A 26,826-nucleotide genomic window follows, 5' to 3' on the forward strand; every position below is an offset into this window, starting at 1 on the left:
TATTGAAGAGGTTGTTGAGTGATGCATTAGAAAACTAGCAGGTGGTAAAGCTTCCTCATATATCACTCTTTATTTTTGCAAGCCCTAAAATTAAGTTTTTGACAACAGTTTAACAACAATTTCAGGGGACAGACTGACAGACTTACAGACAGGCAGGAGAAAAACAGTACACCTACTCCCTTTTAAAGGCAGGTATGATAATATATTACGAGTTACCTCCCTTTCTTAGTTCATATTATAGTAAATACAATACAGGGCATGTTGTACCTGTCACACTGGACTGACTGTAAGCAATTTTTGTGTCTTGATCATCTTTGCTATTAACATCTAAACAACATATATTATACCAGTATACTTTTAAAGCAACACACTTTTGTAAAAATATATGTGTACATCTACATCGTTCAAATTAATATAACAAATGGTTGAAATGACATAAATCTCCATAAGAGACCAAATGATACAGAAATTTACAACTATTGGTCACTATACTGCCTTTAACAATGAACAAATCCCATATCCCATAGTCGGCTATAATAAGTTATCAAAGTTAATAGAATTATAATTTATATTAGTACGCCAGACGCGTAATAAACAAAAGTTATATTTTTAGATTTACATAACAGGATTTCAGAGACCATTTCTACTAAAATCAGTGCAAGGCTTACTAACAAGGACCAGATCAAAAAAGTGTATACCAGCCTTCCTGTATGGCTCTGTATTGAGTGCTACATGTGTATATATGGTACTGACATTGTAGTGACTATGCATATATTTGATGTATACATGTAGTTAGGGACGATTGACTTCAAGAAGGTGAGGGGCTGTGTTATTTTCTTTAAAATATATTTTTATCCCCATTGTGATCAAATTATATTGTAGTCAAGCAAATAAAAAGACTTTGAGAACTCTGAAATGGTGGCTCCCTTACGATTCCGGGGTTAGTCGGATATCGAGTTAAATGCATTCTGTAGGCTAACCCCTACTACAGAAGGTGATGAAAATATACTAAGTTTACCTATTCCTACTGGAAGTATCGGTTTTGTATTACAACCAATACAGCTTCCACAGAGTAGGACCTACTCCTCGATCTGCATTAGATCTACTCTTCTCACTACGTGCTTGGTAAATGCAACGGATTTGCTTCCTCCTCCATCGAATACTAAGCTGTTCTCTATATAAAGACAACAGTAGTATACCGATGTTCAAAACTCATAAATCGATAGAATAAAAACAAATCCGGGTCATAAACCAAAACCGAAGTAAACGCATTAAATATAAGAGGAGAATGACGACACAACATTAAAATTTAACACACACAGAAGGTCCGAGACCACAATTATGTCGTAGTGCATTTCTTTTAGAACATGAATGAATATTAAATTTTTTTTTACAGTGTGTTGTACTACTTTTGGGACAAAATCTGTCGACATTATAGAAAACTTCATCGGCTCTAACCCAAATATGGACACTTTTATGTTTAGGGCGTCTTGAAATCTTTTGACAGCTTCCGAAGTGCTAATTTCTAACCTTTTTCAGCTGGACTAAATCACTACTTTCCTTTAAAATTTGGGCTCAAAGTTTTTTACAGTCTAATTTCACCCCCTTCTTGCAATTTGATGCATTACTCATGGAGAAATTAATTTGGAAGGGGTATCAAAATTAATGGCAAGTAACCCACTGTCATCACTAGGGACTATATTCGTGAACAACGAAAATCAAGGGACGACTATTGTGGTTTCGGAGCTAATAGGATAGAAAGAGTTGACAAATCTTAAAAAAAACTTGGTATGACAAAAGCTTAATGAATTATAACACTGCTTACTAAGTTTCATAACAAGAGAATATATATTATAGACAATATGTAAAATTCTACACTCATCTTTGCGTGTTAAATTTTGACGTTAACATTAAAAAAAATCAACTATCAACATTTGGGGCTTTAAAAACTGTAATATTGCAAAAAATACTTTTTAAATGAATGCCTTAATATATAATTTATCATGTACTATAATCAATAGAGTACTCATTTGATTTATCAAACTTAGCATAATTATTCAAAAGTCAAATGTATATGAGCCTGGGCCTAAAAATTGAGTTTTGTCAATGAAAGAGGCCTTACATGAAGATGTAATATTTTCCAGCAATTTTAAATTTGTGAAGCTTTTTGGTTATAAATAATCCTTACATATATATTGAATGTACTTTAAATGGAAAGAAAAGTTACAAATAACATATCATAATAGTTTAAAAGGGTCTTAGGCCAAGTAAGACTGGAAAAAAATTAGGGTCAATTTAGGCCGTGCCACATATTTACATTAAAAAATGCATAAGAGATAAAAAAAAAATGTGTCTTTTTTAATGCAATTTTAGTCTCAACAGGCTTATATTAAAACCACTTGCTATTCTACAGAAGAAAAGAAAGATATTATGTGAAATGGAACAGATACAATAGACATTGTAAAGTACTTTTGATACAAATTTAGTGAGGTCTTTATTATGGACTTGAAATTTTATGTACCAACCTCCCCACCTTTGACTTCATCCAAACAGATGATTTGAGAAAAAAACTTCGATACGTAGTAACCAACGATATCCCGATCCATGATAATGCCTGAAACGGGAAGAATTTGTATCTTTCTTCAAAACAGATATGTCGTTAGTGTTAAAGTAGATTTACTAATTTATTGTTTTACCTTGAGTGGTTGGTTGCTAAATAATTCCTTGCAGCTATTTAATGTCAAGAGCGAGAAATAATGAGTCATTATAACAATACGTACACGTAGGTTCTGCCAGGTTGAACAACAGAGACACGAAGCGGGACATTTAGACTGTTAATGGACAACTTATCGTCAGATAGCGCTGTAATTGACTTGGAACCAGGTTAGCGTATATTCCCTTTACACGATGCAACACAATATCCAAGTCACAATAGAGACAAGTAAAGTCGTAGAAGGTAAAAATCTTTATGTTTTTAAAAGTTAAAAATAAAAATAAAAGGAAATGTATATGTTAATTAACTGTAGGAGAGCATAACAATATTATCGTCATTATCATACATGTTAAACAAATATAAAAAATACATGTTGTCATGACAAGGTAGAGATTTGTAAATGAAATTTGTATTTGAAAAGCTTATGATGTCCGGCCATGTTGGATTGAACGATAAAAAAGGAATAACAGTTATTGAAGAAGACTTATATGGTGTTACATTGTTCATACAATTTTTTATATATTGGCCACTAGATTTTAAAAACCAACTAAAGAAAATCTTTTGAAATCATCTAAAATAGCTATGGAATAAGATCTGATTGTCACGAACTGTAAGATAAAATGCGGAAGTTGTATATCAAAATCCAGCAAAGTTTTCTATCAATAGATTTATGACTTTCGAACAGCGGTACAACACTGTTGTCTTTATTCATTATGCATTGTTGACTACTTTTACTTTTTTTTTAATTTTTATACAGTTTTCAGTTACCTAACCTGGTGTGACAGTAAATTAACACTGTTGTTGGTCTACTATAGTTTAAACATATTTTATTTGCTGAATTAAAGCAAAATGGATTAGACACAAGTAAATCATACTTATGAAGTCTTCTCCATTGGTCTACTATATAAACAGGTTTATCATAACTTTTTTATGTATGTACAATGTATATAATAGTGTTCAAATATCATGACGACAATAATAGAGTACACTCCAGAAATATAAGTCGATATATTGGAAATAATGTAATACACTCATTATTTCATTGATAGAAAGTACCATTATGGTGAATAATTGCGAATAATAAAAAGAAACGGTTATCGTATGAAAAAAAGTAACCAGTAACTTACCATACATTTAACATCATTTGTATTGAACCAGTAATCTGAACTTCAATACTACTTTTATGCACAACTTTTGGTGTATGCATTCGATATAGATCGATTTCTTTCTGAATTTCATTGCTGTAATCTATCTTTCTTATTATCATTCACCAAATGCCTCGGTAATGTTTAGTTAAGCGCTCTATTACTGTTGAAAGACTGCATTCACTGGTTATTTTATACATGTTATAATTTTTGATGTTCATACCAAACACAAGTATTTGCAATACAATTATTTCCTCGTGTTTCAATCGGCTTTGCGTTTGACCAGGTTTTTTTTTCTCGATTAGTCGATTTATGACTATGAAACTACAGTATACTACTGTTGCCCTCATTTATCACTAATCGATTCCTTACCAGATTAACAACACTAAATGCCATTTATTTTGTGTAATGTAACAAGTTTACACATCATTTTATGAGATAACTATACATTGTAAACAAAAATATGATCAAGTACGCCAAATCACAAAAATTTCAATTCCTGATTGCTGTTTTTGTTTTGTAATAAATGCACAAAACAATTTATGAATTTATGAAATTTGCTGGAAAATAAAAATCTACTCCAGACCTATGTTTATAAAAAAAAATCCCTCGGAGCTTGTATCGGGGCTCACTTGCAAAGATAGTGCAAACACATCTGGTTTGTAATTTTTTTTAAATAAAATCATCGTTACAAAACAAAAACAGCATTTTTGTTTTCTATTAATTTCATTATGAACATACATTTAGTGTACATGTATTATGAACATTCCAGTCAGGAGCCTGTAATTCAGTGGTTCAGTGATATTTGTTTTTGTTCATTTTTGTACATAAATAAGGCTGTTGGTTTTCTCATTTGAATTGTTTTACATTGTAATTTCGGGGCCTTTTATATCAGACTATGCAGTATCGGCTTTTGTTTATTGTTGAAGGCCGTAAGGTGACCTTTAAATGTCGGTGTCATTTTGGTCTCTTGTGGAGAGCTGTCTCATTGGCATTCTTTTTTTGTAAAACATTTAGTGACTTGAGAATTTCAGAAAAGGTACCAAAAGTCATAGGTAATTTGGGACAGGATAATTGTTTTTCTAGCCCGGATCCTCCTTTTTCCACCAAAAAAAATCCGCCCTACCCCCTTTTTCTGGAAAATAATTGGTTGTTAATATAGGGAATCACTGAAGCATGACCGGAGCGGGCCCCTGCATATGGAAATTTCTGGATCCGCCACTGCGGAGGGGCCCTGATCCCAATATCCCGGGCTAAAAACATGAAATCCCGAGGTTCTGAATTTATTATACAAATTAAATATCTCGACATCCCGAAATTCGAAAAAAGAAATCCCGGATCGCTAAATGGTCAATCCTGAAATTTCGATTTGAAAAACACCCGTTCCAGACGTCATTATCAGTCAATTCTCAGTTTAATAATTGATCCACAGCGGTCATTGATATATAATTCAGACCCTCTCTATTAAAAAACCCTGTGATTGCCGTGGATAGTAAACTTGAAAATGAATCAGATAGAAAATACACTTTATTCGTAGTATATGCATTTGTTTCAAAGTAAAAACAAAATCGCAAACCGGAGGTCTAATCTGACTTAAAATGACGGATATAAGACAGAAAATACACTGTATTCGGTAGTATTAATGTATGTTCAAAGTATACAGGAAAACGCATACCGGAAGTCTGATCTGACTTAAAATTTCGCCCAATGACGGAAACATTTTCGGACGTCTTTTTTCTCGTTTTTCAGCCAAAATAACTCAATCTGAGTAATCATATGAATGGATGACAAATGCGATTATGCACTGTACACATAGGACACAGAGGCATGATGATTAATTTATTGTGGAAAGAAGAGAAGCGACACCCAAAATGAGGTCTTCTCGTTTAATAGTATAGATTTAACATTGTCATACTAGTGCGAGGTTTGGCTAGCCACAAAACCAGGTTCAACCCACCACTTTTCTTAAAATGTCCTGTACCAAGTCAGGAAAATGGCAGTTGTTAATTTATAGTTCGTTTCTGTGTGTGTTGCATTGTCGTTTGTTTTTGTTCACTTCTGGTTTCTGTTGTTTCGTTGTTTTCCTCTTATAGTTGATGTGTTTTGGTTTGTAACCCGGATTTGTTTTTGTCTCAATCGATTTATGACTTTCGAACAGCGGTACTTTTGGCTTTATTTAAACCAGCTTAAATCTACCATTTTATACATAAGACAGGAATATGACAGTTGTTTTCCATTCGTTTGACGTGATTGAACTTTTGATTTTGCCTATTGATAACGGATTTTCCGATTAAAATTTTCCTTGGGTTTATTTTTGTTGGTATCAATGTTATTTTCCTTTTTTTTATAAAATTTACATTAATCAAAAGCTTTTTATTTGATGACCTTCTTTTTATTGTAATTAAAACAATACTGAAGGGGCGTCCGTTTTGTAGTCGAGGGTGCATAGAAACGTAATTGTATGCTCTTGGAATTAAGATGTGAAATTAGATGATCTTTTGCGGTGAATATCCCTCTAACCTAGATTTGTGCTGAAACATATGCTCGAAACTACTCAGATGGATCATTGAGTGGCATGTTGCAATAAAAGTGTCAATCCTTTTTGGACTATACTTCCTTTAAATGGAAGTTTGGACGTGCTATCCTGTTTACCGGTTGAACATATATGGACAATCTATCTTATGGGCCATGTAACCTAGTTATAGTAAAAAATATCGATGAATAATAAAGCAACCTATTGCTCAATTATATCATCGGTTGATATTTCATGCGCCATCTTGTATTTTAAATAAAAGATGGATGTCAGATACATTTTTTCTTCAAAGTGTTGATACACTCGGTTTCAGCAATTCAAAAATATACATGGAATAAGAAATATCATGTCCTCTCATTATTTCAATCATTGTAACTGAAGGAGAAAAACAAGTAATGTTAGGAAGGGCACAGTTTAGTAGAAAATTACCTCTGAATTCTATAAAAAGAAAAAAAAAGAAATATAATTATTGCCTTTTCAACACTCCATGGCTACAAGTGCTAAAACGAATGTCATATGCTATACTTTTACAGCATGATATGTGCGGTCCACTAAACGAATTCAACACTCCCTGACAACAAGTGCTATAACGACTGTCATATGCCGTACTTTTGCAGCATGATGTGTGCAGCCCTTTAAACGAATTCAACACTCCTTGGCAACAATTGCTAAAACGACTGTCATATGCCATACTTTTACAGCATGATATGTGCGGCCCACTAAACGAATTCAACACTCCCTGGCAACAGGTTTGAAAACGTGAATCATATTTGCTACTTCCGCATATTGCTGAAATGGAAATACGTATTAGATTTACACAAACGTACTATAGAATTGTATTTTCTATCATTTATTTAAAAATTGTATATAAGATTCAAATTAATTTCAAATAAATCCTTGTAGTTCCTGTGATTAAACTTAAGATTTAGTAGGGCCAAATCAATACCAAAATATATACATTGGTTGACAATTTCAACTTTTGAGAAAGTTATTGTAGGATTTGTGATCTAGAAATGATTTTTTTTTCATTATTAATGGTTTGCAACATTTGTAGTTAGAACATCATCGTATGTTTACCTATTATGTATACAGGCATATATTGTTGCGTCATTTTCAAACAATATAAACATTTTTGTTTTAGGCTATGGAACTTTTTTGCAGAGCCCTTCGACAGTTCTTTGCCGAATACACAATACTTTCTAATAACATTAAAATCTTTCAAAAATACCACTGATACCAAAAACAAAAGAACAAGGGTTTTATACTTAAGCATGTTAAGCGAGGAGTAAAAATGTATTTTTTTTTTTTAGGAATAACCATAAACTCATTAGACTTCAGGGAGATCATTTATCATTATAGAGTAACTATTATTCATGTATTTATGTCTGTTTTCTTCTTCGGAAAATATCTTAACCGAATCAGAATTGTGACAGTTGTTTTCTTTCGTTCCGTTATCTGATAGCGTTCATCATGTAAATTTGTATGACTGCTCCTTTTTCGTTATGTTGGTGATACTTTCGTGAGGAGTTCTGTCAGTGCATGTGTTTATTTTTATCCCCTTCATTTTCAAGATCAATATATTTTCTAAATTAAAATATCAAATTCATTTAATTTCTATATATGTGTTTGTAACTCATTTGCGCCAAATGCGACACATGGCGCTAACGGTACTTGTAAGTTGTAAATAAGTTTGTATCTATACCTGCGTCAGTTTCTGCTACCGTTATTGCACATAGAAGTAGCACCAACTTCAACATGTTCGATACAGTGAAACTTTTTGTTTTGGTATGTTTCAGTGTTTCAACAATCTGTATGCCTAGTAAAAGAAAAAAAAAAACAAGTTAAAAAAATACATAAAACACTAAAAAAGGAAAATCAAAATCTCTAGAAAAAAAAATATGTTACGATACTATGGTCACAACTATAAAAGAAAAAAGTGTGGATCTTTGCGAATTAAAGATTACATTTTCCATAAAAAAAAAGGTTTATTTCTCGAACCAAAGAACACAATTCCTGCGAAAAAAATCACTATTGATAAGTTCTTGCATTTATTCCTATATTGGATATCGTTCAAGACAAGCATTTCACGAGTACAAATGTCAATACACACTCAATAGATTTAATATGGTTTGTAATATGACTTTTTAAACATGTTAAATATAAAAAGATAAGGAGATGTTGTATGAATGCCTATGAGACAACTGTCAAAATGAAGTGAATGTAAGCAATCATAGTCAATCGTACAGCCTTCAACATTGCAAAATTCCCGTACCGTATAGTCGAATATAAAAAATATGAAAAGATAAAAAAAAAATAAAAAAAATCACTATTATAAACAAAACAAGTTACGAAAACCAAACACGGCAGAAATGACGACAATCATTGAACTACAGTCTCTTGACAGGCACATAACTAATGTAGCGGGTTTGAACATATGTTTCAACTCGCAGCACTCCGGGGACAGTGGTGTAAATAAATTAGCCCCATTTATGCGTGTAAAAATATAAATTCAGATTACATGTTGTTATCTTCTATTAAAAAAGATATAAATATTGAAGTCTTTTCACATAAGACGAGAAATAAGACAAGAAGGAACAACTGTTGATGGCCGTACGGTGACCTATAGTTGTTAATGTCTGTGTTATTTTGGTCTCTTGTGGAGAGTTGTCTCATTGGCAATCATACCACATCTTCTTTTTTATAACTCTAACGAAAGCAGCGTACGAGACATAAATGCAATATATAGGACAACAAAGGTTACAGGATTATCTATAATATAGGTAAGCTCTTGATTGCAAACGTTCCAAACAATCTTTTGTGAAGCTGACATTAAGAAGACAAAAAAAAAAGAAATCGCTTAAAATACTAGTATATAAACATATATATTACCGGATGGGTACTGCTATTGAAAAAAAAAAACATCTGGATATTTGTCAAAATTAAACGAATGTTTTCGAACATGCAGTTTAAATCAAGACATTTTTGAAACAAAAACACTTGATCCAATGATTCCTATATACACGTTTTTCAGCGTATGTTTCAACCAGCAATAATGTACATTAAGGACAAGCGATGTGTGTTCAACCAGAGGTCATTAAAAAGTAACCCTTACATCACAATGTTTATAAACCTGTATAAACATAATTATAAGTCGCAATGATAAAAACAGAAAAATATTTATACGTTCGAGCAAAATATACCTCATGAATAACCTTTCGTCAAAATAATATGGTATTCAAAGAAAAAAAATAATTGTATTAATTAATAATAACAATTCGTTAAATTATTGATAGTTTGTACTTTTCAATTTGGGTAAATAAAATCATTAAACTTACCCTTTTCAGCCTCTGACAATACTGTCCTTACAAGTAGTGTTTCGTTTTATATGTATACGAGATCCAACATTTATTAATTTTGGTTCCGTAAACAGGAAATATGTTGTATTTGTAAGATCATCATTGTCAACATCATATGTTTTTAAATAAAAAAATGATCTCAAACTTTAACTTTCCAAAATCTTTGATTACTGAACAAGCGGTTGGGTAAAAGAGGTATTTCTAATATTCCAATAAAATGAAAATAAAAAAAAACACTAGGAATTTGTATATACTAAAAACTGTTAAAGGCAGTTTATCAATATGACATTTCCCTCACATAATGAAACAGTATAAAGCCGGACAAAAAATATTGGTTGTGAAATACAACTATGTATTTGTTTTATTTAAACTGTAAATAGGGCATGTAGAAAAAAAGATAATAGTGAAGAAAGGAATTATCATTCTCTTATATATACTTAATTAATTGCCTAGTACAAAATAAATTATTTGATGATGTAATTACCATGACTAAGTGTATAAAGACCTTACCAATATTTTACAGAATGGATTGTGATCGACTTATATCCTTTACGGCGAAAAAAATCGCATTTGAAAAATAAAGTGGAGTATTTAAATGGCGAATATTTCAAAGAGTAAATAACACTACCATCGGGTAGAAAACATCTGAGTGCCACATACATGTATGATTCAACACATCGAGAAAATACCGAACACGGAGGCGGGCTTCAACTTGTCCCTTAACATTATGTGCAGTAGTTCGGTGAAAATGGACGTCACACTAATCTCCAAAATATATAGATACACTAAAAATTAAATTATACAAGACAAAACAAGTCCAGAGGCGCCTAACTTAAGACAGGTGCAAACATATGGCGGGGTTAAACTTTGTTAGATCTCAACCCTTCTCCTTACACCCCTAGCCAAAGTAGAATAAACAAACACAGAGCAATTCGCACAGTAATTTCATTTCAAAAGAAGTTCGAGTTCGATGTCAGAAAAGGTAACAAATGATACTAAGCAAAATGAAAATGATATATAAATCAACATAGGACATATAGAAGCTACTGACATGCCAGCTCCAGACCTCAATTAAATTGATTTAAGATTATTAGGTATGAAATCAAGACCAATCCCTCCCGTTCGGAATTTAGTATCACACCATCTTCAATATATTATAATAAAATAATCCGTATCATGCCATCATATGATTTTAGAACGTATAGGTTAAATAATGATGCAAAATCCCAGTTAAGAATCAATATTGATACCAAAATAGGCCATCTTTAATGCCATGACTAACAGTATCGTTTATATATATCTTATGAATAGGTCTTGTTAAAGTTTTGTTAAATTTTTTGGTGAATGCCGATTTTTTGTGCTTTGTATAGAACATGTACAATATTACCATATAATATTGGATGTGAATCGAACAAGTTGAGATAAATAAACTCCATAAGATGGTGACAACGGTACATCAGCATCTGACAATAGATACTTAACAATAGGAAATGGTAAATCATGTCTTTTTTCATAAATTTTTGTTTTAAGCTTCCTGCTAAAGTCATAACGGTACATCGTTATTTTTTGTATTGACAGTTTCATAAATTTTATCTTTGACCTGTAAATAACTAAGTGTTTTGTTTTTATTGTTGTTGTTTTTTATCATAATTTTATCTCGTAAGGTTTGGTTTTATATCAATTGACTTTGAAATCAAACTATTAAAGATACATGTAAGGAGGCCTTTTAAATAATGTATCTCATTCCGTTCGAGAGTAATGCGTTGCTAAAATCTTGTATAAAAGAAAATTCACCACCTGTTTTAAATACTGTTCAGTGTGTGTGTGTGTGTGTGTGTGTGTGTGTGTGTGTGTGTGTATACTAATAACGTTTTGTATTTGTTCCTACTAATATTTTTCATGAGAGACAAAATTAAAAACAACCAGTTTAAAAATTTCAGGCAAACACCAATATCTAAAATTATATGCATAGGTGACTCTCATTAAGCATGATATTCTTTAACAAAATACTTTTACAAACTAGATAGCATTGGCATTATAATTTTCCGTAGTTGATAATTAAACAAAAAATATAACATCAGGTAAAAAAACTCTACTCAAGAGTAAAACAAATTAAAAAACCTCAACAACAAAAAACGAAAACCAGGTCAGATGCACACCATACACATGTAGCCTAGTACATACACACCTATGTTTTAAATGTTCACTGCCAACAAAATTTGAAGTTTACATTTGTGTTTTCCCTTAAAGAATGTATGTCTTATTTAATTTGAAGAAAAACAAATCTTACCATCAACCTGTTTGAATTGAAAGCTTACTTACTAATAAATAATCTTAGCTATAAAAAAGCCACAAATATGATTGCCATATATATAAATAGATACGGATGTCCCTCCATTGCTAAAGTAAGTTGGAAAACTACCCATAGTATTTGATACGAAACTGTTTACAGTACACCAAAGAAAAATTATGTATTTTCAATTTTACCAGAATTGGATACAACGAACGAAAATAATACTTTCACCATTTTGATATTCTTCGTAATTGATTTGCGATTGATTTTCCTTTATTTTAAGAATGTAACTTCATGAACTTGTTTGAAATAGTTTTTTAATAAATGGGAGATAACTCAAATGTGAAATTTGTGTTTATAAAGTATCCGATAAAATAAAGCTTGAGCTGCAACAGATAACAAATTGGTTAGTAGGAAACTGCATTATATATATAGAGAACAGCTAGTGTGATTTGCATTAAAAAATTTGAAAATTTAAAATTGAAAAAAAAAAGATATTTCAAGGATTACAGTTTATACGTTTTTGCTGTAATGTCGACGAAGAGTCGACATTTATATGGAAACTCCCTGTGCTCCCTACATGCCGACTTATTTTATTACTGTAATTTATTCTTTAATGAAGACTGTCATGAAAGATGAAAAAACTAGCATTATCATGCAACTTATACAGTTTCATGTAAATATCCTCTCACTCAACAATTCAAATGTGCGTGTTATGTTTTAACTTATATGTCCTTGCACTAATTTAGCAGATAACACATACATTGAATTAGATGACTACCTCCTTTGGTGCCCATTAAGTTATTGGTACTGAAGGTCAATGGTTGTATCGGTTTGAATTTGACGATATATTCTTGTTGTATCTAAATTATACAGTTTTATGTGTACAGCTTTCTTTTTTTCTTTGAAACATACGTTAACTTGTAATTTCTCGATTTAAACACAGTTTATTAAATTCTTTCGAAGCTATAATTTCCTTGCAATCATAATTGCTACATTTGTATCGTTAAATTGTGTTGTACCACGTATCGGAATTGTCTTTAATATGTTTAAAGCGGTTCAAAGGGAGCTGACCAATTACGTTATTCCATATTATCAGATTATATAAACTAATTAAAACGATCATATAAGTGTTAATGTGAGGCGAAAGATACCCTAGGGACATTCAAACTCATGGATCAAAACAAACAAAAACTGACAACGAAGAAAAATACAATCAGAAAAATGATAGTACACAAGTCACAACATAGAAAACGAAAGACTAAGCAAAATGAACCCAACCAAAACCTAGGGGTGATATCAGGTGCTCCAGAAGGGTAAGCAGATCCTGCTCCCCATGTGGCACCCGTCGTGTTGCTCATGTTATTACAAACCCAGTAAATGGTTATTACGGTAGATCCCAATCGTGAAAGTCAACGGGATTGTAGTTTTGACATAAGGAACATATCCGATATCATCTGTGAAACGGATATTCCGTAACGGTCAACCAACTCGTGGTAGCGTCCGTAACGTTTACGAAGGGATGAATTCACTACACCATTTGGAGCTCTTGGTTTAATAGCTACCTTGTGAGCAGCAACCCTCTATCTAGAAATCATGATAGTAAATACAAGCCGGGGAATATCGAATAATGAGTATTGGAATGTTGCTACAAAGAAATTGAAAGTTCAAAATTTTGTTTGCAACCGACCCTCACTGCCATTTTCTGCATGTAAGTCAAGATATGAGTCAGACTTAACTGTAACTGTTGTATAATTTATTTCCAGTAATCAACTTTTGAATAATTTAGTGAGAGAACATTGTCTCTATAGAGAAAAGCAAAGTCAACGGATATTGCCAAATTCTTTTCTATCTTTCTAAGAAAAATCTGGATGCAGTCAGCATCATAAGAATACAGGAACATTTTGGCAAGACTAGGCGTTTATTTCTCGCGTTTAGGGCAATGCGTGGTATTTTGAAGTTGTGTTTCCAAATGATGAATTTAGGCTCACAATATTTTGCACATTTAAAGAACACATTTTCCAGGGAATTGACAATGTTAAGGTCAGCGATAATAACGTGGCCAGCTCGATTATATGTGTGTGAATTTGGAACTAGCACACGATCTGGAGATTTAGACTTGAAGTTGTCAATAAGGAGATCCTGCAAAATCGGTTTGTAATTGAAAATTTTAGTTGCAATTGGTTTGGTATATAGCTACAAGGAATGATTGTTACAGACTAATTTTTAAAATAGGGAGGTATTTTCGATTGAACTAACTTATGATGAAGGATATTGCTCAAGATGACGCCATCGAGATCTGTGTTGACAAAGGAAAGTATAAGAAAAGATCTATTTTTCATCTTTTCTAATGCGAACTAGTTGGAGAAGTTTGTGACTTGCAATATCCGAAATGATAGCTGTGAGTTTGAATGAGGGTTCGTAACAGTGGTTACCAAAATAAATTGAACAGAAAATGAAGTGTTGAAAGGGGTAACGAATGTGATGAATACCTTGGCGAGTTGATGTATAATTACGATGACCATGACTGTGTCTATGTCGAGGAGCAGAGTTGAAAATATTCATCACATTCACAGAGCTACAGGAAGGACTAGACAGAATACCTATACCATTAATTTTGTCATTGCAACCAATTGGTGTCACAGTTCCCAATTGTAGAATCTAGTAGTCCTATTCTTGTCTACGGAGAGGCGTTGCAAGATTAGGATTGTTAGTCCTGTGGTATATTCTTTTCGATAATGCGAACTTTCATAGAAACGATTGAATGATCAGGTTGATTAAAAACCAGTAAAGAATGTCGGTTGCATTGTGGTTGATGTCTGATCTACAATGTACATGTATGGCCGCACATACGTTCGTTTAGCCTTTTAGTTTCACTCTAATCCGTAGACGACATTTGTAGCTTTACAATACAGATCATCGTTACATCTTATAAAATAAGATTTTTTAGTTAAATTGCTAGTCATTTGAGCATTGTTATTAAAATTTCACAAGTTTTGCAGTCATTGGCTTCACAATTCGAAATAATTCAGAGTCATGAAGATCCAGAAATGTCTTTTAGAAGAACTAAACATGGCTGTGTATGTGTACTATTGCTATTGTCACTAGTATGATGATCTGAATGTGTCATGTGTGGGATATTTGTCATGTATGGTAATGAGGGGGACATCTGCCGTATCAGACGACACTGCGTCCATGGTGACGTCTGTTTCGGACTTTTTTTTTTTATATTGGGCGACATCCGAGCCACTATTTTGTTATAGTTGCAATGACATACTAAGCGTATCAAATGTACAAGTCTCTTAGTTTTTCAATCAACCAGATGTAAAGTATATTGTCGATCGCGATATGCTTCATCGGCAAACTGTAAAGCTTTTTATCAACATATTTTATATTCATGTAGTAAAAACAATATAATGAAGTTTAAATTCTGATTCGTAAACTCAAACGAATGTAAAATATTTATCAAATAACCACAAACTCTCACAAGGGAGACGCCACCTGCAGAGACAAGCGCACATTTTATTATACATCTGAGTATAATAGTGTGGAAAGTTCGTATAAATCTACATTTATTAAGCAGCTGGTACTGGTTTTCCCATAATATATAGCTAGTGGTTTACATAATCTGATAATAAATAATATAGATAATAATAGTATTTACTTGGCAAAATCCTACTGTACACTTTGACTACAATGGCTTGAATGACTTTAAACTACATGAGTTCACTCGTGCATGAACTCAATATCTAAATCGTACCGACCTTACTATAAGTAACCAAAAACGTGTCAACTAGAAACCAACAACGTTTTTACATGTTCGATTTTTGTACAACTTTGATAAATACTGATTCGCAATCTCAACCGAATATAAAATATTTATCAAATAACAACAAACTCTCACATGGGAGACGCCACTTGCAGAGACAAGTGCGCTCGAAACACAAAGAACGGGGAAATAGCATTGAGTATTTATTTTAATACCTTATTTGTTTAATAAACAGATAACTGTGCTTTAGAGTCTTCTCTTACGTAACCATACTTTCCTCTGTCCGATTTAACCTGTTTTGCTCCAGAATAATCCGATCAGAAATACCGGTGTTAGCCCTGGCTCTTGTATACATAAGACGTCTGGAACTTATGAACATTGTACTTCTAAGTGAATGTTATTCTAATTAAAAATTAACCAAGGTGTATGTCAGCATCTTACATATAGATATTTAAAGAAGTTTATTTAGGCAATTGTTTCATATCTAATAATACCAATATGTATTTCTGAAGTTCAGCCAAATAGCTTGAATAATAATCAGTAGTGTCTAAAACATTCTTTCCAGTGAATTTAATTACTATATACTTAGTGACTTTGATAATAAACGTCCAAGTGGCTTCAATAACTACAAGCCTAGTGTCTTCAACAACAACCAGCCCATTGTCTTTAATAACAACCTGCCAAGTGTCTTCAACAACAACCTGCCCAGTGTCTTCAATAACAACCTGCTAAGTGTCTTTAATAACTACCAGCTCAGTATCTTCAGCAACAACCTGCCAATTGATTCAATACATACTAGTACCAGCCCAGAGTCTTAACTAACAACACGCCCAGTGTCTTCAACAATTACCAGCCCATTGTCCTCAACAACAATCAGCACAGTGTCCTCAACAACAACCATTCCAATGTCTTCTATCAGTCAAGTGTCTTCAATAACAACCTACCCAGTGGCTTCAGCAACAACTAGCCCAGTCCCTGCCAGTCACTTCAACAACTACCAGCCCAGTGTCCTCAACAGCTACCAGCCCAGGGTCTCATACAACAACCAGTTGAGAATCTTCACTAACTACAAGCTCAGTGTCTTCAATAACAACATGCCCAGTGGCTTCAATACCAACCTTCCCAGTGGCGTCTATACTAACATGCCCATTGGCGTCTTTACCAACCTGTTCAGTAGCGTCAATAACAACATGCCTAGTGACATCAATGATGATCTGCCTAGTGGCTCAAATAACTATAACTATTCAGTCCAGTGGCTCTAAAAACGACATGCCAAGTGGCTTCAACTACATGAACAACAACCTGCCAAGTGGCTTCAACAACAAACTGCTCAGTTGCTTCAAAAACAACCCGCCAAGTGGATTCAACAACAACCTGTTCAGTGGCTTCAATACCAACCTGCCAAGTGGGGTCTTTACCAACCTGCCTAGTAACTTAAATGACTATAGCTATCAACTCAGTGGTTTTAATTACGACAATTCAAGTGGTTTCAATAACAACCAGCCACGTTTCTTCAGCATCATGCTGCCCACTGGCGTCCATAACAACCTGCCCAGTGGCTTCAATAACAACATGTCCAGTGTCTTCCATACCAACCTGCCCATTGGTGTCTATACCAACCTGCCCAGTGGCGACAATAAAAACATGCCCAGTGACCTAAATAACTATCAGCCCAGTAGCTTTAATTACGACCTGCCCAGTGGAGTCAATAACAACATGCCCTTTGGCATCAATAACAACATGTTCAATCGAGTCAATAACAACATGCCCAGCAACTATAACTATCAGCCCAGTGGCTTTAATTGCGACAATCCAAGTGGTTTCAATAACAACCAGCCACGTGTATACAACATCATGCTGCCCACTGGCGTCAATAACAACTTGCCCAGTGACTTTAATAACAATCTAACAAGTGGCTTCAATAACAACCTGCCTAGTGGCTTCCATACCAACCTGCCCAGTGGCTTAAATAACTATCAGCCAAGTGAATTTAATTACAACAGGCCCAGTGACTTTAACAACAACCAGCACAGTGTCTTCAACAACATCCTTCCCACTGGCGTCAATAATAACCTGTCCAGTGGCGTCAATAGCAACATGCCAAGTGGCTTAAATAACTATCAGTCCAGTGGCTTTAATTACGACTTGCCCAATGTCTTCAATAACAACATGCCTAGTGGCCTCAACTACAACCTGCCTACTTGCATTAATAACAACCTGTCCATTTGTGTCAATAAAAACCTGTCGAGTGGCTTCAACCAAAACTTGCCCACTAGCTTCAATAACAACATGCCCAGCGTTTTAAATAACTATCAGCACTGTGTCTTTAATTACGACTTGCCGAGTGGCTCCACTAACAACTAGTCCAGCGTCATCAATGACATCCAACCAGTGATTTTGACTTCCTTAACAACCTGCCTAAGTGGCTTAAGTAACTATCAGTCCAGTGCCTTCAATTTACAACATGCCGAGTGACTTCAATAGCAACCAGTTCGATGGCTTCAATAGCAACCACCCCAGTGACTTCAATAACACACAGTCAAGTGGCTTTGGTAAAAATCAGCACAGTGGCTTTGATAATAACCAGTCAATTAGCATCAATGACAATCTGTCAGGTGCTTTTAATATTAACCAACACATTCACTAGATTTAACCATCAAAGAGCCCAGTGATTAAGACAAATAGTTACTCAAAAAGTACTCAATCCTAAAGAAATCTACAAGTATCAATCCCAGTGGTAATTAACAATAATTAAGCAACAATAATCAAATTAAAATCTGACGTATAACTGGATACCACCAAAAGAAGAACTGAATTATTTATTCCCAAACTAGTTTAACTACATGTAGGTAAAAACAATTACCCCCTTTTTTCCGATCTTTGTACCGAAACAGTGAGTGAATTAGTAACACTAAAGTATGTACTATACACAGATACAGATAAAAATGTATTATCAAATATTGAACTCTGAACAAGGATAAACAAAAAAATGTTTATAGTCTACACAAGTCCTTATTCTGAATTAGCTTCTAAAACAATTTCAGCAAATATAACAGTATAAACGGGATAGAATAACTATTAACAATCATGTCTAAACAAATGAATTATCTTTCAAATAATTATATGGTCTTCTCATTTCCCTAAACCGATCATGGAGAGGGATTCTTTTTCATAATCAAATGACATGTTCTGAATTGTATCCAAATGTTCATTTTTATATTTTTTGTATAGATTCAATATGATGAAAAGCAATACATGAAGTAAACAATACTTATCACCTTGATCTCTAAACGCTGTTGTTCCTTGTGCTTCTTGGTCCGTCAACGTCCGTGTTCTCATCCTCGGAATCGGAATCAAACTTGTCTGACAGGTATTCTTTTACTGTATCCAATCCAGCTGGTGACTTGTCTGCAATCATACTACACTTGTTCCGCTTATGAATTTTCTCCTTAAGACCATAGTAAATATTCCTGACTTTAGAATATTCATCACGCTCGGCTGCATCCTGGATACTATATGATCAATTTCAGAATTAAATTAATGCTGAACCTGGTTACTGTAAAACTTAAACTTATAAGAATGTTCTGATTTAAGATGTTCAAACAGGTTTTCTGAATTATTCGTCGCGTCTTCTTCAAGTTCCCTCTTTAGGCTATCAATTTCACTGTTTAAAATTGTTCAAAGTTATGTCTGCAATTATGGTTACCATATCTCTATCTGTTATATCAGTATCATAATGTCTTAAATGTGGCCTTACTTCACGTCCAGAACTTGCCATATAACGAACGTATAAGTTGAAGATAAACTTATAAATGCTACTGTACAGCTTGACTGTAATGGCTCGAATGACTTTTAACTACCAGAGGTTACTCTTGCAAGAACTAAATATCCAACTCGAACCGACCTAACTATAATTAACCAAAGACGTGTCTTCTATAAACAATCAACATGTTTACATGTTTGATTTTTGTACAAGTACATAAATATATGCTCCTTGTAAATACTACAATTTTAAACAAAATATAAAATATGTTGGCAAAATAGAACCCCTCTACTGTCGGCTTGGTTAACTTTACTTTCACGTTAACGTTTTGATCAATTCCGCCACTTTCTGTCTGTTTGCCTATCAATGTTATTAATGTTTATCTATGTCTTTGCAGCAGCTCATTCAACGTCTCTTTCCCGATCAATTCTTACATTGTTGCTTTTTCTTTTTGTATACATTCATTAAGCATGTTCTTCTCTTTCTCTATCAATCCTACCATTGTTTCCTTTTCTTTTTGAATCCATTCATTTAGCATGTCCTTTTCATTTGTAATCCAGTAAACCATCGCTTTCTTTTCTTTTTCCATCAATTTAGTAAATATGTCGTACTCTTTTCTTATCAAATCAAACAACGTTCCAATTTTCTTTTTTACCAATTGATGTATCGATTCGTTCTCCTTTTCTATCCATTTGATATATGTTTCTTTGTTTACTACCCATCTAGTCGTCGCTTTGTTATCTGCTAGCCAATATATAATTGTTTCCTTATTGCTTGTGGTTTACGATAATACAATGTCATAATTTCTATACATGTTACTGGATGATAGCTAGTTCATTTCAGTTGAATTTCTTATTTCTTGTTTAGTTTTTTCGTCAAACGTTTCTTGGTTTCCCGCTATCATGTTTATAAACCTTTTTGTCTATTACGATTGATTCTGTCAACGTTGAATAATTGTTTTTCATCCATTCAGTTACCGCTATGCTGTCATCTCAATTACAAACAGTAATTTGTTTTATGTTTTCCAAAACACATTTTAGTAACGCTTCTGTATCAGCTGTTGGGTTTTGTGAAACTATAATTCGGTACTTAACATTAAAGGATTCCCCGATCCATGATACCATTTGAAACTTTATGGATTCAGTTTTTGTAACACCTTCCATCAATCTAGCTTCTGTTTGTTCGTCTTTCGTCCATATCATCAATTCCTTCGTGTCGTTTGTTATAATTTTAGTTAAGGTTTTAATGTTTTCATTCCGTTTACCCTTAGTTATATCTTCTCCTTCTCTAATCAGTGATATAGATACAATGGATAAGCGTTGATTCTTGAAAAAGAAACCATGAGCCCGCAGGGCGAATGGTTTGTTTTTCATGAATCAACGCTTATCCATTGTATCTATAACTTAAACTATTGTGATAATGTCTTTTCAAAATTAAAACCTATTCTTAATTAGAAGGTATTGTAAGTGAGTTTAAATAACCAGGTAATCGTGACAAACGATGCATTACAATAAATTATATATTACATTTAAATGGTTAAAACAATACAAATACATGTTTTACACAACACGTCTGCCCTTAAAGATTTTCATTTATCATGCATCTGAACATTATATGTTTTGACAAAATGAGACATAATTGATCTTATTTCTAATAAAATTGAGAATGAAAATGGAGAATGTGTCAAAGCCCGGGACAACAATTTACAAACAAAATAAATATATAGCATATATGTAAAGCATGTGTCCATAATTTCTAACAAGAAGTCTTATTCTTGGCACATCACGATTTTCTTGCATAGAATTTGCGAATAAACAGATGAAATCCTACTATACTGATTTATAAAATAAAAATGGACATCTATAATGCTAACATTTTCGTGTCAAACACATGGAATTGCTAACAATGATCCGATAATAAACGACCAAACTCGCTTTTATTAAACAAAATATCCAAAATAAGTTTAAAAACAAAAATCAAAACAGGAAAACTAGAGAATATAGGGACAACCAAAAATACCAGGATTCGAACCTAAGCCGACAAGTTCTAACTCATTGAGCATGTGTGTGAAACCTCGCGGCTACCAACTCATACTAAACGTTTGCCAATTATTGTATATATAAAAGTACAATACATGGGAGTCCGTTGTACCAATGTATATCAAGTATTCATTTAGACAAGTTAATCGTAACCAATTGGAAGCCGAGAGGTTTCGTTGATGTTAGTGACACTTAAGAGAATTCATGGACGGGTTCGACTCCCAGTGCAGGCGTATTTAAATTACAAAAATTAAAGGTAAGTTTTTAAATTAATTCCATTACTAAACAGAAATCAGTAAATTGGCCAATTTAACCTTAATGTAATTAGGCACACAAAGGATACAAAAGAATCTACAATCGTGAGTCCATTTCAGCGACGAATTAAGGAAGCGTTGATTCTAGAAAAAGAATCCACGGTAAATGAATAGACTGACGTCGTCACCACAATGGTTTAATTTGACATAATTTGATCCACAAAATTTGGTACGTAGTAACCATAGATATCCCGATCCATGATAATACCTGAAACAGAAAGGATTTGTATCTTTCTTGATCAGAGATGTTTTGTTAGTATTAAAAAAATTAAACATGAAATAACAAATGTAATAAATAAAAAAGAATGATTGACGTTTATTGATTAGTAGCTATTTCATATATATATATAGATCCAAAAATTATTAACTCGGCTCGGCAATGTTGAACAACGGGTTTATAGGGCGGGAATTGTAGACTGCTACTTGACAACAAAGGTGTTTGATATGGGATATATCAAGTTTTGCAACAGGTCATGGCATACCCCTAAGGAAGTTGGTACATGACAAGGATACTTTAACTTGCAAGGAACATAGTATTTCTTTCACACAAAACAACACAATATCCGAGACCTAAACAATTTAACGGCCTGAACATAGACAAGAGTACCGGTATTAGATTTTTTTTTTTTTCAACATGAACAAAATTTAAAGTTATATTATTATAAATCAGCGGTCAAACAGCACACTATTGATATAATACTTGTACACACATGTATGAAATTAAAAAGAAGAACATTTTGGCATGACGAGGAAAAGATTTGTAAGTGAAATTTGCATAAAAAATTGTGATGTCCGGTCTAACTACAGACAATAAACAAAAACTTGCTGAACCCTCTATAAAAAACTGGTTTCATGCACTAACACCTTAGTACAGGTCATTTAGATGAAATATGGTATAATGTTTATCTGTGAAATGGTGTTGGACCTTTCATACACCAACTGTGTATCTCTTTCGTTTGTTTATGAACACCAGAAGATTGCTTCGATAGACAGCTGCTACATTTTTCTCACGAATAATTGATTTCCACTTGATTTCTACTTGTTTGAGTTGCAACACTTGGAAATCTAGCTATAACGAAACTCTATACATGCAAAACATGCAGTGGTTTTCTGTACATAGGGAGGAACAAGGGACATACATGTAACATTTGGCTAAATAACCATCGATCATACTGCACAAAAACAGTTCCCACGCAAAACATCTTCGCCTCACCTTAAGGATGTTTGCTACTCTGTTTCAAAATAAAAAGCTTTTTAAAAGACTGTAATAAATTGATGGTATAAACATAAAGGAAAAAAAAAGCATATAGAGGTTAAGGGTCCATGTGCTTGTTTTCGAGATATAAGCCATTGAAAATTTAGCGGGATATTATACTCTCTAGATTTCAGTTACATTCATCATTGACATATTTTTTTTTTTCAAAAAGCTATGAAAAAATAACTAAGATTTTATAAGATTTTGAAATACGGCGTTTTAAATTATTTGTAATAATATCATGAACAGAAAAGTAGGGGTTGGGTTAGTGGGCAACATTTTTTAATGGCACTACATTGATAAAACCAATGATTCCAAATATCGGGCAAAAATTCAAAAACAAGAGAAGCTAATATCCTTAACATTCATTTTAGCACGTCTCAGTCCTAATTATGGAACTGAGTGATGATAAAACTACATTCGCAACAAGGCGAAACGAAATATTGGGCCCTTCAACTCAACAAACACTGGTGTTAAACTGATCAATTGCAGTTAAGACGATCCTAACATGGTGGAGCTAAAAAACAAGTAAAATTGTCTTCTTCTAATTTCTCTGTGTACACGCGTTGATTTTAAGACTTACTCAGTCGCTTAATTGATATTTACGGTATTGTTGTGTGTGTGTGTTCTTGGTATCATATGTGGCCTTGTTACCGAAATAATAGCCATCGAAATTTTACGGAAGAACATAGTAACTTCCAGAATTTTATTTGATATGATAATCGTAGCTTGTTTATTCGTAGATATCCGTAACTTGGACTTGATAATAGTAACATATCAGTGATAACCGTAACTTTTCTATATGATGATGGGGGACTATATATAAATCGTGTTTGAATGTTTGATAGTGTGACAAGAATAATTTACTAGTTTACTTTTTGCTTTGTAGATATATTCTATATTTCATTTTTTACAAGTTATATTTTTCGGTAAATGTTCATCATGATGACAAGGAGAGGCAAACATTTTCCATGTTCACACATTGTTAAAGGACACTTTAATTCTTAAATAACGTTCGTTTTCAATTAAAAATATGATTTATGTTACGGTATATTATTCTTCTTTGAACTATTCATTTCGTTCCCTTTTGTTCAAGGTTCACTTAAATGCAAATTGCAAGCTTATATATATATATAAAGAAGATGTGGTATGATTGCACATACCGCATAGTCAGTAATGAAAGGCCCGAAATGACAAATGTAAAACAATTCAAACGAGAAAACTAACGGCCTAATTTATATACAAAACTGAAATGAACGAAAAACAAAAATGTAACACATCAACAAACGACGACCACTGAATTACAGGCTCCTAACTTGGGACAGGCACATATATACAGAATGTGGCGGGGTTAAATATGTGAACGGGATCAAAACCCTTCACACTAACTGGGACAGTGATGTTACAGTACAACATAAGAACAAACTATAAAAATCAGATGAAAAAGGCTTAGCTCATCAGATGGATACAAATACAAATACATCTAACAAAAAAAAACAGAGTGGACGTGGCTGTATACTTGTACATGTACATGTATATCCCAACAACAATGATACACTAAATACAGGTCTGAGAGTACTCGCAGTTACTGACAGCTAGTCCAAAGCCACAAACAAATAATTAAAAAAAACAATCATGCATCTAACACTACCTTATTTTGAAAAAAGTATTTCGATCCTGAATGTTGTTTACCCTTTCTTTAAATTCGAATATCTTCAATCCTGCGTAATTGAGATCTAGATGGCAATACTACCTTGGTGATGGCGTGGACGAACAAAATTTTCATTTCAGTTAGATATATTGTTACATTTATCCGTTAAAATAAATGTCAAAATGCAGTTATTAACTGAGGTTAAAATTGTAGGAAAACTTGCCAACACGAACTTTGTAAACAAATGAGTAATACATATATATTCCTTATGTAACAAGTATACTTCATATACTGAAATATGACAAAGTCCTACTTTAAAAAACCTAGCTGAAGTACAATTTGATTTAATTTGTTCATCTTAAGACTAACTCAATCTCAAAGGTTAAGCTGTTATTTAAAGAAATAAAGTAATCCCTGGAAATGTCCGGTTTCAACAGTAAAACTATTTCTTACATGTTTGGTGTGTATACATAATTAGCACTGAGCCGTGTCAGGTGAGAGGAGGACTTCAGCCTGGCATCCTGACCCAATATAATACTTTGCCTATCAGCTATAGGCAGGATCCCAGGCTATTTTAAATCCAGTATCTCGCGTATTCAGGATATATTTTACGATCTCTGATGTTAAAAAACAATTGCGAAAACTCTTTGATGGGATTTGCATAATATATTTGCCACTGAATGTTAAGCTAGCAACACAGGAATAGATAAATCTTTTTTTTTTTAATCCGCATGGTCTACAGAGGTCTTCAGTCTTGTGTGTATAAAATGACAAAAAAGGGACTTTACACGTTGCAACACGACTCACGTATATATTTTATAATGGCAGGCGTAATGAGGGACAGACAGTAGTTTTATAAAGTATTATGATCTTAATTTAAAAAAGCTAAAAAAAACAAGAGACTTTTGAAATTCGAAATTGTTTCGAAGTCATCTGAAGCAACAAATGGTCGGATATTATTGTATTTTGGTAGAAGTGAAGAAAACCCACAGTATTTTGCTTATTTCGTGCATTTTTTTTTACATAAATAAGGCCGTTAGTTTTCTCGTTTGAATTGTTTTACATTGTCTTATCGGGCCTATTATAGCTGACTATGCGGTATGGGCTTTGCTCATTGTTGAAGGCCGTACGGTGACCTATAGTTGTCAATGTCTGTGTCATTTTGGTCTTTTGTGGATAGTTGTCTCATTGCAATCATTTCACATCTTCTTTTTTATATTATACATAAACGTATATAGCTTCCTTGGTGCTGTAAGTAACCGAGACATAATTCGTCAACACAACGTTCTATTTAAAATTTAAAAAACATTTCTAGCCATGATTCCATAGTTATACAACGAGATTTTGGGGGACCAGCAATTGCGCTTTGCAGGGGACATCGTGATCGCCTTACTATCTAGCGCAGGTTGCACACTTCGTCTAGTAATGGACTTCTGCCTTTACAAATGGAAAAATTGCTGAATTGTTCGTTTCCATTCTCTAACTTTAGTTTGCCTTATATAACCAAATGTTATGAAACTTATACACAATGCTTATTACCACATAACACAATTCAATTTATGATTTTGGTGGGTCAGTTGTACTGTTCTAGTGTAATGCCCCTTTACACATGAAAGGAATCGCTGAATTTTTCATTTTAGTTTTCTAACTTTAGTTTGCTGTAACCAAATGCAATGAAACTTAAACACAATGCTAATTACTTCATAACACAGATCTAGTTTTGAATTTTGGAGGCATCACATATATTGTTCTAGAGTTATGCCCCTTTACAACTGGAACAATTCAGAATTTTCTTTTCCGTTCTCTTACTCAAGTTTGCCTCAATCAAATGTTGTGAAACAAAATGCTTATTACCACAAAACTCAAATCAGGAACAAATTTGGGCAGTTTCATTTTTACTGTTCTTGATTTATGATCAGCAGAGGCATCCTCGATCTGTGTCTCATGGAAACATTTCCGATTTATTATTAAATATTCCGTTAGCAGAGGGTACTG

General features: G+C 33.3%; 1 protein-coding gene across 1 annotated transcript in view; it reads right to left on the reverse strand.

Annotated features, from left to right (window-relative positions):
- LOC134684753 (uncharacterized protein MCAP_0864-like) overlaps positions 1–20,140 on the reverse strand; it is a 44,510-nt gene extending 24,370 nt beyond the window's left edge. Inside the window, exons 1-2 of the mRNA XM_063544060.1 lie at positions 20,007–20,140; positions 19,102–19,321 (exon numbers count right to left, since the gene is read on the reverse strand). Of these exons, the coding sequence (XP_063400130.1) occupies positions 19,102–19,321; positions 20,007–20,140 (354 nt within the window). The remainder of the gene's footprint in view (positions 1–19,101; positions 19,322–20,006) is intronic.
- Between the last annotated feature and the right edge of the window lie 6,686 nt (positions 20,141–26,826).

Source organism: Mytilus trossulus, chromosome 9 (assembly GCF_036588685.1).
Source record: "Mytilus trossulus isolate FHL-02 chromosome 9, PNRI_Mtr1.1.1.hap1, whole genome shotgun sequence".
Classification (NCBI taxonomy): domain Eukaryota; kingdom Metazoa; phylum Mollusca; class Bivalvia; order Mytilida; family Mytilidae; genus Mytilus; species Mytilus trossulus.